Below are 13,266 nucleotides of genomic sequence, written 5' to 3'. Positions count from 1 at the left end.
ATGCGCCTTGACTCAAATGTTCCGGGTGCTGCTTTTAAAAAAACTCTATAACGCCCTCTATCGACTAGGAGGAGTTGTGCTATACATTTTGCGTGGTGTGTCCTATGCACAGAAATACACTGAATATACCAAACATTAGGAACACCTTCCTAATATTGAGTTTATTCCCCCGTTTGCCCTCAAAACATCCTAAATTAATCAGGGCATGAACTCTTTTATTTATTGTTGTTTATTTTATCAGTTAAGTTGACTGAGAACACATTCTCATTCACAGCAACAACCTGGGGTATAGTAACAGGGGAGAGGAGTGGGGATGAATGAGCCAATTGAAAGCTGCGATGATTAAGTGGCGATGATGGTACGAGGGCTAAAGAGGGGAATTTAGCAACCACCGAGAGTCAGGACACCCGTTTAACGTCCCAACCCGAAAGACGGCACCCTACACAGGGCAATGTCACCAATCACTGACCTGGGGCATTGGGATATTTTTTTAGACAAAGGAAAGAGTGTATCCTACTGGTCCTCCAACACCACTTCATGCAGCATATGGTATCCCATCCAGGACCAACCCTGCTTAGCTTCTACAACATCAACAACACAAAGGAGCTGATCATGGACTTCAGCAGACAGCAAAAGGAGGACGCCCCCATCCACATCGATGGGACCGCATTGGAGAAGGTGAAAAGCTTCAAGTTCCTCGGGGTACACATCACTGACAATCTGCACCGCCCGCAACCACAGGGCTCTCCAGAGGGTGGTGCGGTCAGCCCAACGCATCACCGGGAGTACACTGCCTGACCTTCAGGACATCTACAGCACCCGGTGTAACAGGAAGGCCAAGAAGACCATCAAGGACCTCAGCCACCCGAGCCACGGCCTGTTCGCCCCGCTATCATCCAGCGAGTTCAGTACAGGTGCATCAAAGCTGGGACAGAGAGAATGAAAAACAGCTTCTATCTCAAGGCCATCAGACTGTTAAATAGCCATCACGAGCCGGCCTCCACCCAGTACCCTGCCCTGAACTTAGTCACTGTCACTAGCAGGCCACCACCCAGTTACTCAGCCCTACACCTTAGAGGTTGCTGCTCTATGTACATAGACGTGGAATACTGCTCACTTTAATAATGTTTACATACTGTTTTACACATTTCATATGTACTGTATATTCTGTATTCTAGTCAATGCCATCATATTCAACTAGTGCTGTACATGTACTATTCTATCGACATATTCTTCAGATATACTACATATTCTCTCCACATGCTGTCCATAATGTCTATACTCCGGACTCCGATATTGCTCATCCAAATATTTATATATTTCTTAATTCCAATCTTTTACTTGTAGATGTGTGTGTATTGTTGTGTATAGTTAGATGTTACTGCACTGTTGGAGCAAGGAACACAAGCATTTTGCTACACCCATAATAACATCTGCTAAATATGTGTATGCAACCAATACAATTTGATTTGATTTGACAAGGTGATGAAAGCATTCTGCAGAGTGCTGCTGGGCCATTTTGACTCGATTGCTTCCCACAGTTGTGTCAAGTTGGCTGGATGTCCTTTGGGTGGTGGACCATTCTTGATACACACAGAACACTGTTGAGCGTGAAACACCCAGCAGCGTTGCAGTTCTTGACTCAAACCGGTGTGCCTGGCACCTACTACTATACCCAGCTCAAAAGCACAATCTTTTGTCTTGCCCATTCACCCTCTGAATGGCACCCAAACACAATTGATGCATCAATTGTCTGAATGCTAAAACATCTTTCTTTAACCTGTCTCCTCCCCTTCATATACACTGATTGGAGTGGATTTAACAAGTGACATCAGTAAGGGATCATAGCTTTCACCTGGATTCACCTGGTCAGTCTGTTATGGAAAGAGCAGGTGTCCTTAATGTGTTGTATACTCAGTGTAGAATGGATGCATCTCTCTGCAGGCCTACCCACTCAGGTTATAATGAATAATGAACAATGAAGTTGAAAGAAAGAAAGAAAGAAAGAAAGAAAGAAAGAAAGAAAGAAAGAAAGAAAGAAAGAAAGAAAGAAAGAAAGAAAGAAAGAAAGACATTTTGGTTCAGAAGAGGAGGACAAAAAAAATGGTGTTCGTGTGTGTGTAGCCATTTTATGTAAAGCTGTGCGTCTTATTTTCTGTTACATGCGGAAATGATCGGAAGAGGTACCGACGTCAGCCCACACTCAATTTGACTGAAGTGCAATACTGTCTAGACCACGTGATTGCAAAATACCAGTTTACAGTATAGTTTACAGTAAGAGATGTCACTTTTTAGGTGGCCGATTAGACAAATTCTAAATCTAAAATATTGACAGAGGGATTTTACCTGTCAGTATTCTGCATCGTATTTATTCTTTATAACTTGCACAAAGGTCGGTCTGTCTGCGTGGTAACTTTTCCTTATTGCTGACAAAATGTTTTGGTTCTTGGAGGGAACATGCTTTTTACCAACTTTTTTGGTCATCTGGTCATCAAGCACGTTTATTGTTTCCTACCTAATTGCATTGTTCGAGCATGATGTGGATGTTATCTTCCCCTATATAAGGTAAGATTATTAATATTTATCAGCAGCCTGAGCATTTTTATTTTCCACGAACTTGCCGTAATAATAGCGTTTACTTATTATTATTTAAATCAGTGGGGGTATTGGAAATTATGTTTCTTTATTTCCACTCATCAAAACCGGCGATATTAACGGAAATCATATCGCATTTTGGCAACAAAAATAAATCAGTTTCGTTTTCCCCACCACAAGTTGAATGATGTATTTGGCTGGTTCCCAGTTCACAGCTGTGTAGTCTACAGCGTGGGGGCCTGTGAACCCCTTAATGTCCGGTGTGTGTCCTCACTTGACATTTAAACAGCTTTGTTTATTGAGCAGATAGACATTTAACACATATGCAAACTAAACATTACTAGGCATAGATAATGAATAATGGTTTTACTAATTAGCGCTCTATTCAAACGATCAAAGCCCTCTATTCAGTAATATTTTCTGTAGATATAACATAATTATTTGTTTGTCATCAAATGGTATGGTTTCACAATTGAAATGCAATTGTCTATTTGGTTAATATATTATGCCAATGGTATGATTTTGCTTTGATTACATTTTTTGATTTAATTTAATAACAAATGATATCACTTTCTGTTCAGTTATAATTCAATATGTATAATGATTTTTTTATATAATGTATTGTTTAAATTAAATCCAAATTATTTAAAAGGACTTCCAGACATGGCATTAATACACACATTAAACTTGAACTATTCTTTCTTTAGTGACACTGGGGCTGAACCCCCAGAGAGCTGTGTCTTTGGCTTGATGACGGTCATCACTGCATTTGCAGGTGAGCACAGAAATACACTAAAACCACGAAAGGGCTTTTTGTTTTAGTGTATCGGGATAGTTCACCCAAATTACATATTTGGTTTCCTTACCCTGGAAACAGTCTATGAACCATGTATGACAGCAATCCATGCTTTGGTTTAGTTTCCTTGGCACTGTTTCCACATGCTAATGTCAGGGGACGATATTAGCATTTTTTCATGTATCATGTTCAAATCATCTATAAGTGAATTTGTTGAGCTTCACACTTAGTTTTAGATACTTCTGGATGATTTGGACATGACACCGGAAAAATACTAATATTGGTCCCATGATTTAAATGGGATTTGTGCCACAAATGCTAAAACATTAGCATGTGGAAACAAACGGTGCTAGAGGAACTAAACCAAAGCATGATTTGCTGTCATACCTTGTCCATAGACTGCTTACAAGGTAAGGAAACCAATGTGTTATTTTGTCATTTGGGTGAACAATCCCTGTGAGAAACTCCAATGGGTTTTTCCAGGTCAGAGACAATGCCAAGAGCTTTATTCACACTTCCCATTTTTTAGAAAATGAAAGCAGAAATGCATGGTCAGATGGGGATAAATGGTATGATATTCTATTATTAGGTTTCACTTCACTATGTTTGTCTTTCTTTTTTACCTATTTTTTAAGGTGCAAATAAATACATATTGCAGCAGGTTTTTACATATACCTACAATAGCCTACTGTGAGCTTATACTGTCTAAATGTGAAAAGTGCTAATAAAAACGTTCACTCCATGTGCCATGACAATTCCTCTACAGGTATGGCCACCATGTATGCCAGGTACAAGTTTGTGGAGAAGCTCAATGAGACAGCAGGTGCTGTGCCCCCAATACTGAACCAGGCTGCTTTCTGGATTGGAATGCTTTCTTGTTTGGGGATGTGTTTTGTCGCTACTTTCCAGGTGGGTTGCCACGGTGCACAAACGTCAGTTCAACAACTAATTTTGATTCACATTTGGCTGAGTTGTCAACTGACTTGAATTCAACAAAAAATGTCACCATCCCATTGGGCACAGAAGTCCATTCAATTTGCCTATTCAACTTTGATTCAACCAGTGTGTGCCCAGTAGGATGTAATTGGATTTAAGATAAAAGTTGGGTGAAATCCAATCAGTTTTCCATGTTTATTCAATATCATCACATTGAATTTCATTATTTAAAATTATATGTAAACAACATTGATTAAACCAGTTTTTGCCCAGTGGGTTGTCACCCCTTTCGTGAGAAGATGGGGGGGGGGGGGTTACCATTAAGTGACAGTGTGATATTATATACATGATCTCTCTGGCGTGTTATTTTTCCCCAGGAGACAACGATTACGGCAGTTCATGATGCAGGTGCAATACTCTTCTTCGTTTCTGGTGTTCTGTACACCATCCTCCAGTCCATCATATCCTATAAGGCCTTCCCCTATGGGTGTTCCTTGGCCTTGTGTCGTGTGCGCACAGGAATTGCAACCATCGCCTTCCTGGCAGTTTTCCCCAGTATCCTTGAAAACAATAGTAACCCTGATCGATTTTAATCATGAATGATCATTGTTTTATCAAAGAAAATATCTCCTTCATTTTCCATCCAGCTGTTGTCTGTGCTGTCTTCGTGACACAAACCACACTGCATAGAAAAACAAAAGACGAGGTACAGTATGAGCACATCTTTACCAAGAACACCACTCACATAAACAACAAAGATGGACGATATTCTGGATCCATATAGGCTTCATAGGCCAGAGAATCTATATGTGACAATATCAGTCTCTATCTGATTCTCCCTGTCATTACAGGACTATGTGTTCCATCTGGTGAGTGCTGTGAGTGAGTGGATCGTGGCCTTCAGCTTCATCTTCTTCTTCTTCACCTACATCCACGACTTTAAAGTGAGTTTTCAGTTACCGCTCTGTCATTGTGGTGGGAATGATTCTCCTTTTCTTCTCCTTTGTTTGAGTGTTTTTATTTCTCTTTGTCCTGTTTCTTACAGAAGTTTACTCTGAAGCTGAGAACACAGTTTGTGGACTATTCCTGATGAAGCATTGATTTGAACCTTTTAATCTGAATATTTACAAAATCAAATGTATTTTTTCTACTTTTATAAAGCAAATGTATATGAGATTATCTGAATGGTATGATTTATTTTTTTATACTGTATCCATTGCAACATAGCCTCAGTCTTAGCGGTTATCCACAAAACAAACACATCCTGTGACATCCTGGGCTAACGAAAGCGTTAACCCATTGTTCATCCTCTGGTGGTACATAGGTCAGTATTGCGCAAGAAAATCACAAGATCAAGTTGATATAGAAACTTAATTTCACCCATCACCAGTTTATGGATAGAGGCTGTATGTACTCTTACCTACTCCAATGTTAATCGTTTGATACTACTATGTACATATTTTTCTAGTTAGGTATTTTGCTCAAGAAATGCCTCAATACCATGAGAAAGAGGTTATCTATGGTATACCTTTGTAATAAAGTAACTCAGAATACATACAGGGCTACTGTATGTCTGACGTATTTCTATGTTACAAACACAGTGTTTGAATAAGGCGGCCACATATCTTTAGCCAAAATGTGTTATTTATTTTTCAGGCTAAACTGCATAAACACTACAGGCCATACTTGTGAACGTTAGAAAAAGTTTCAGTTCAAGGTTGAGTTTAAGCATCAGCCAATGAATCTCTTTGACATAGTGGCAAGTGATCAAAGTCTACATATTACCTGTTCCCATTACATACAGTAAGTTTGCACATTTTGCACTATGCTAACCTCACCAGGTGGCTGTGATAGTTTCCTGTAGGACATTCCCTATCAGCCAATTCAAATCGTTGATGTAGTTGGACGTGTTCCAACACTTGTTCATGGAAGTGTCCTTAACACAAGTACAACAGCACTTACTGATAATCAAAGAAACTACATCACAAGTGTTTGACTGACTGGTCAAATTGCTCTCTGTGTAGATTTGTGGCAAGGGCAAAAAATCTCACTCAAGTTCTTGTCCGCCTTTGAAATGTAGCATTACATTTATTGGGTTAGCGTGTTGAGAATGGACATAGCCTACAGCCAACAGCTTGAAAAGGAAGATTAATAATAATAATTAATAATTCATGATTGCACTCTCCTTATCATCCTACAGATGGCTCTATGGCAGTTATTTAAAAGAAGTTTGTCATGATTCCAGACTCGAGCCCACGCTACAGTCTTTAATTAACGGAGGAAGACACTTGACTGTATCCGTATCAGATTGGGAATTATTTATATTTGAAAAGGTCATCGAACTCTCTGGTTAGCATTTTATGTACTATAGGAACTCAATAATATAGCTATAGCCTACATTCATTCACATCAGTTAGTATCCGCCTTTTGCTATATAACCTATTAATGCACATGTAACTTTGTATGGTATACTTCAATTAGACAATGTTTGCGGTAGGCTATTTGTGAAATCGATGAATTTAATGTAAAAATGCAGACCGGCACATAGGCTACTGGCACTGCTACATACATAATCATCACGACTATAGTGTAGGCCAGTGGTGCAACCTTCACTGTATCACATGTATCCCCCCACATTCTGAAATGTCCTTTTTGCCCCACCGTCTGTCACATGAGTATCCCCCTGGTGGCTGACCTGCTGTACACCACAATATATATTATGTCCCCCTCCACTTCGAAAAGCAATGTTGCGTCCCTGGTATAGGCTAGATTACATACATGTGTAGCAGTGGAGCCTCCTCCTCGGAGGAAGGGGAGGACCATTTAAAAAAGTTAGAATTTTGAGTGAAAACTACTCAATATAATCACGTCACCACATAATTGAGACTATTTTGCAAACGTCTACAGTAGCCTCAACAGCAAAACCTAGGAGGTTCACGGTTCTCACCCCCTTCCATAGACCTACACAGTAATGACAACTTCCGGAGGATGTCATTGCAACATAACCTCAGTCTTAACAGTTAACCACAAAACAAAACATATCCTGTGACCAGCAATTCGAGAATTTATTGGGTTAAGGAAATATGTAACCCATTGTTCATCAGCCAGGTGGTACAAAGGTCAGTATTGCGCAAGAAAATCACAAGATATAGAAACTTAATTTCACCCATCACAAGTTTATGGAAAGAGGCTGTATGTACACTTACCGACTCCAATGTTTTATATTAGAATGGGTATTTTGCTCAAGAAAAATTAACGGTATTGAGGCATATCTATGGTATACCTTTGTAATAAAGTAACTCAAAATACATACAGGGCTACTGTATGTGTGAAGTACTTCTATGTTCCAAACACAAAACCCAAATAGTGTTTGAATAAAATGATGTCCACATATCTTGAGGCAAAATGTGTTCTTTATTTTTCAGGCTAAACGGCGTAAACACGCAGATATCAATGCTGCTTGTCTTGCGCTTGTGAACAAAGTGCTTTCCAGTCTAACACCGCTCCATCTACCCTCTTTCATAATCAATTGAAAAACTCCCATCACTGCAGTGTTCTGTCCAGAGACGACTACAAACAATGTGAAGATGATTTGGATCTCTGAGCATTTGGATAAAAAGGGATGTAGTATAAAACTATTGGACTTAAAGGCCAAGGCATAATGCCTTCACAATAGTGGGACTCAAGGGCCTGAAAGGCTTGCTAACATGGTTAGTCACACATGGTTAAATCTGGGATTGAGATGCATCATTTTAGAAGATTGAGGTGAATTCCCATTAGGTATTACTGTTAATTTAGTCTACACGCTACCATTGCAATTGACACATTGCTCACAACTAGTGGTGTTTTTTTTCCATGATATATTTCTCCAAAAGTGCAATTTCCTTAATTTGTTCTTCACATTGTTCCTGGAGTGAACAGTTACAGTTCACAGCTTAATGTCTCAATTAAAAGTGACGAATCGGCCAGAGAACAGTCCTCAACATTTCTGTAGGACATCCTTCATACAGCAGTTGTAGTGTAAAATAGTACCCATCAAATGTTCTCACAAAAATTATTATGGACATGAGATACAACATATCACCCTCTCACAAGTGTAACATGCAGACATCACTGTCAAAATAAAACAAATGTGACTAAAGCACAATTACATTTTTGTCTTTTAGCAGACACTTATCCAGAGCGACTTACAGGGGCAATAAGTGCCTTGCTCAAAGGCAAAACTATTTTTCACCTAATCGACTCGGGGACTCCAACCAGCAACATTCCGCTTACTGACCCAACTCTCTCAACCGCTAGGCTACCTGCTGCCCCACAATCTCTTTCAGGCATTGGAATGTTCACATGATATTGACAAAGGGGCAGAGGCATGTTGGCCCAGTGCAGTCTAAAGAAAATAATGATCAATTACTAATCGATTATCTGGTTGATACTTTCCATTGTTGTCATTCCATCTGTTTTACTGCTAAACGACATAAAGAAACACCCTGTCCATGACCAATCAAATGTTTCAGGAGAAGAAATGGAAACAAAAATATAACATCCACACGATCAGCGGCTGACCTGGATACAGACATTATCAACTGTCTCGTTTACATTCACTCAATCTACAATGCATTTCAGATACTTAATCTGCCTGCTTTTGTAAGTCCCATGCATCCCTGGAGATCATCCACAGAAGTGGGACTTTGTCTGGTAGCACTGTAGTTCTGCCTGTCAAGCACACACTGGCATCTAGTCCTTCTGTGCCCCTGCAGCAGCACAGTGGAAAAGGCCTGGGCCACAGGTGACAGGGAAGGAAGTTCCCTATAGGCAGCTTCATGGCTAAGACAGCAGATCAATCGCTGAAAGATGACTCACTGCCATCGTCACCGTCATCATCTTGATCTAGTGTGTTCTTTTTGACGGCATCAGGCACAGGTGCATCGGGTGTGCTGCAAACAGAAACATGTAGGAATCGCCATTGTTACTTCGAATACATGTAGGACCACCATTTTATGACATCAGAAAGATTCAGATGTGGGGTATAAATCAAAACGTATTGGATTACGAGGTATGAGAATACAGATATTACTAAGACGTAATGTAAGCACACTCACTCAAGCAGGTTGGGATCCAAACCTTCCTGGACCATTTTATTCTTTATCGCCATAACTGGAACACCCTGTTTTTGAATAGTTTTCTAAATTACGGATTTCATTGAACAGATGTCATATTCTGTAGAAATGTGAAAATGTAGAGAGACCCACCACTTGCACCATCTTGAGATATCTGGCATAGCGTGGGTCCTTGGCCACAGTCATCCTACATCCTCCTGCTGCCTCCGCTGCTCTTGGGTCTGGTATGTTTGGAGAGGCCTACAAGGAGAGTCAATAAGGCAATTCAGTATTTCCATCATGCACAAATATACTAAGTCTTTAAGTTATTGTTCCATCAACATGGATATGTTGAAATCCCAGGAGGTTGGTGGCCACCTTAACTGGGGAGGACAGGCTCGTGGTAACGGCTGGAGCGAAATCAGTGGAATGGTATCAAATACATCAAACATGGTTTCCAGGTGTTTGATGCCGTTCCATTTTCTCCCATTCTCCCTTCCAGATTTTCTCAAGTTCTGTTAAGTTAGATGGGGAGTGGCGGTGAACCGCAATCTTCACGTCTTTCCACAGATGTAATGGTATTCAAGTCTCGTCTTTGGCTGGGCCACTCAAGTACTTGGACTGTATGCTTAGGGTCATTGACCTGTTGGAACGTAAATCGTTGCCCCAGTCTAAGGCCGTTTGCAGGTCGTCCACCATGCTTCACAGTAGGGATGGTGTTAGACAGGTGATGAGCTGTGCCTGGTTCACTCCAGACATAGCGCTTTGCATTTAGGCCAAAGAGTTACATTTTTGTCTCAGATCACATAATCTTTAATCTTATGACTGCAGTCTTTCAGGTGCCTTTTTGCAAACTCAAGGTGTGCTGTCATGTGCCTTTTTCTCAGGAGTGGCTTCTGTCCGGCCAGATTGGTGAAGTGCTGTAGAGACTTGTCCTTCTGACAAGTTCTCCCATCTCAACCAAGGAACTATGTAGTTCTATCAGCGTTGTCATTTGGTTCTTGTGACCTCCCTGGCCAAGGTCCTCCTTGCCCGTTTGGTCGGACGACCAGCTCTAGGCAGAGTCTTGGTAGTTCCATATTTTTTAAATTTCCCAATTATGGAGACCACTGTACTGTTGAAAACTTTCAACACTCTAGAAACAGTTTCATCCCCTTCCCCAGATATATGACTCATCACAATTATATCTTGGAGATCTATGGACTTCATGGTACAGTTCCTGCTCTGACATGCACTGTCAAATGTTGGCCCTTACATAGACAGGTGTGTTTCTTTCTAAATCATGTCCAAACAATTCAATTGGCCACAGGTGGACTCCAATCAAGTTACTTCCATCTCAAGGATTGGCTGCACCGGAGCTCAATTTGGAGTGTCATAGCAAAAGGGGGAGAATATTTACATAAATGAGATATTTCTGTATTAAATTTCCAATAAATTATCAAACATTTCCAAAAACATGTTTTCACTTTGTCATTATGGAGTATTGTGTGTAGGTGCATGAGAATTTGTATTTTATTAAATCCATTTGGAATTCAAGCTGTAACACAAAATGTGAAATAAGTCAAGATGTATGAATACTTTCTGAAGGCAATGTACGTGTGTGTGTGGAGGGGGGTACCTCAGGAGGTTGCAATGGCACAGCCACAGCTATAGGGGTCTCTGGTTGACTTGGGACCAGGACTGGACCGTTGACCTCCATAGCTGGCCGCTGACCAACACCCTCCACCCTGACATCCTCCAAACCAGGAATAGAGGATAGCTACATAGAACAAAATCAGCACGTACTGACATTATCATATTGGTATGCCCAGAGCAGCAAAGCACATAATACAACAACAAAGTAATACAACAAAGACATAGTAAAGTCCCATCGTATTGTATACAAAACACATACAGGAGCTGGGTTACATACCTTTGCTTCCAAAATGCTGAGGGTAGTTTCAATCTGCTGTATCCGAAGAGATATGCATGCAAGTTTCTCTTCGCAAACTGTCGAAAAACGATTGAGGAACCGAACAGTGTGCACAATGAACTGGTTGAGATAGGCAACGACTCTCCTCTGTTGTATGGCTGGGACCTGTGACCATATCATTCAGTATCATGGAAAAACTGCAATGTTTATTTACTTACAGAGATGGGGAGTTCAAACACATTTACTACACATACTCATTAGATACAACATTTACTTGATTACATTATTTGGCTGGGAGTCATTCAGCTTGTTAACAAAACAAGCTAAAGCTGTCAAGGCTAATTTAGCTACAGTAGCCACCAAGATATCTTCGGCTACGGAAAACACTCACCTTGGTCAGATCTATTCCCGATCCCACAATCGGTAAACCGTCCTCGTCCATGTTTTTATCGTTTTGGCAAACTATCGGTTAACTCGCGATTACTTTGTTTAATAGTAATATTTTACTGACAATCTGCAAAAGAGAGATGGAATTGTAATACGCTTCATGTGACTTCACAGTTATCCAAAACGGACGTCATTATTATTCTGCTCTTCCGGGTATATCAGCCAATGAGGTGCTTAGTTTTTCTTCTTCTTTATTGGAAATCAAAATGAACCCAAGGTTGAAGGTGCATACCTCCATCACCTGAACTGGAGAGTTAACAGTTCATTGCCACAAATGTAGTGTGTTCAATGCACCACAAGGAGGGAGTACAGTATAATGGTTAATAAATGTGCAGCGTCTCAAAACAAGCCCCAATTATGTTGATCCAGGCAAGGATGACTTAGTTACCGTAATATGGTTTGCAGAGATGATGAGTTAATGGATAAAGCCGTCAACACAAATTATTTGACAACTTCATTTTGATGATGATTCAGATGCTATAGTCTTTTGGAGACAACCCACAATGTGAGTTGCTTTGGATCATGCCTGATTAGTTGTGAACTATTACTACATAGGAGAGCAGCAGAACCAATGAAAAACAAAACACAGGAAACCAAAAATGCTTTCCAACTTGACCTCAATCTGAACTCGATTCCAACCGTTTGATTTGAATGGACTTGTCTGAAATAAGAGCCCCTTAAACTTGATGTCAGCCAGAAATGAAACCCTCTAACCTGACCTAAGAGCAAACTGAAGTCATAGCCCATGCCTAGTACTGCCCACCTGATCGTAAACAAGTCTGAAAGCCCAGTCCATGCCAATTCAACCTAGTTCAACAGGCAGGAAGAGTCTCTGCCCAGTATCAAACAAAATTGTTATGATGCTTCTACACCTGCATTGCTTGCTGTTTGTGGTTTTAGGCTGAGTTTCTGTACAGCACTATGAGATATCAGCTGATGTAAGAAGGGCTTTATAAATACATTTGATTTGATTTGATTTATGAAGAACTCAACAAAAAAATTAAGCTGACCTCCTGAGTCAGACCCTATCCAGAGAGTGTTGGGAGCAGATCACTTTTTAAACCAGCAGCATATTGATTTATATGGGACTGTAATTGCTTCAGTGTGTCCTGGATGACTCCCCCATAATTGAGGCCTGGCAGAGCCTCTTCCCTGGACATACTCTGAGCCAGGCAGCGGGCAGAGGAGTACCGCACCCACTCCCCTCCCCTCCCCTCCCCTACCCTCCGCCAGGGAGTGAGCAGTGGATGGTTACCCCCTTACCCCCAAGCCACTCTATCATATCGTGAGGAGTGAACTGCTCTGTCAGAGCTTCCTGTGCTTGGCCCTCCTATATTGAACATAATAAACGGCTCCCTATCCACCGGATGTGTACCAAACTTACTAAAAGTGTCAGTAATAAAGCCTCTCTTGAAAAAGCCAATCCTTGACCCAGAAAATATAAAAACTATCTGCCTATATCGAATCTCCCATTCCTCTCAAAA

At 40.7% G+C, this 13,266-nt stretch overlaps 2 protein-coding genes across 2 annotated transcripts; one reads left to right on the top strand and one right to left on the bottom strand.

The window, feature by feature from the left end:
* Window positions 1-2,053: 2,053 nt before the first annotated feature.
* LOC110500055 (DNA damage-regulated autophagy modulator protein 1) lies at window positions 2,054-7,596 on the top strand. Its single transcript, XM_021577179.2, has 7 exons — window positions 2,054-2,565; window positions 3,303-3,370; window positions 4,158-4,300; window positions 4,705-4,882; window positions 4,975-5,033; window positions 5,179-5,271; window positions 5,373-7,596. The coding sequence occupies exons 1-7, from the start codon at window positions 2,435-2,437 to the stop codon at window positions 5,415-5,417; spliced, it is 717 nt and encodes a 238-aa protein (XP_021432854.1). The 5' UTR covers window positions 2,054-2,434; the 3' UTR covers window positions 5,418-7,596.
* Window positions 7,597-7,725: 129 nt separating this feature from the next.
* Window positions 7,726-11,935, bottom strand: LOC110500056 (WASH complex subunit 3). Its single transcript, XM_036957345.1, has 6 exons — window positions 11,727-11,935; window positions 11,336-11,500; window positions 11,042-11,182; window positions 9,577-9,684; window positions 9,427-9,491; window positions 7,726-9,261 (listed from the first exon to the last, which is right to left on the bottom strand). Exons 1-6 carry the CDS (start codon window positions 11,775-11,777, stop codon window positions 9,165-9,167), a joined length of 627 nt encoding a protein of 208 aa, XP_036813240.1. The 5' UTR covers window positions 11,778-11,935; the 3' UTR covers window positions 7,726-9,164.
* Between the last annotated feature and the right edge of the window lie 1,331 nt (window positions 11,936-13,266).

Source organism: Oncorhynchus mykiss, chromosome 21, assembly GCF_013265735.2.
Source record: "Oncorhynchus mykiss isolate Arlee chromosome 21, USDA_OmykA_1.1, whole genome shotgun sequence".
NCBI lineage: Eukaryota > Metazoa > Chordata > Actinopteri > Salmoniformes > Salmonidae > Oncorhynchus > Oncorhynchus mykiss.
This window is presented reverse-complemented; position numbering and strand designations above follow the sequence as displayed.

Excerpts from the sequence above, each read along its gene's own strand:
- LOC110500056 (XM_036957345.1), bottom strand. The coding sequence starts at position 11,777 with ATGGACGAGGACGGTTTACCGATTGTGGGATCGGGAATAGATCTGACC. Across the intron at positions 11,183-11,335 it reads TCAGCATTTTGGAAGCAAAG|CTATCCTCTATTCCTGGTTT; the intron begins GTATGTAACCCA and ends TGTTCTATGTAG. Across the intron at positions 9,492-9,576 it reads ATCTCAAGATGGTGCAAGTG|GGTGTTCCAGTTATGGCGAT; the intron begins GTGGGTCTCTCT and ends ATTCAAAAACAG.
- LOC110500055 (XM_021577179.2), top strand. The coding sequence starts at position 2,435 with ATGTTTTGGTTCTTGGAGGGAACATGCTTTTTACCAACTTTTTTGGTC. Across the intron at positions 2,566-3,302 it reads GTTATCTTCCCCTATATAAG|TGACACTGGGGCTGAACCCC; the intron begins GTAAGATTATTA and ends TTCTTTCTTTAG. Across the intron at positions 5,272-5,372 it reads CCTACATCCACGACTTTAAA|AAGTTTACTCTGAAGCTGAG; the intron begins GTGAGTTTTCAG and ends TGTTTCTTACAG.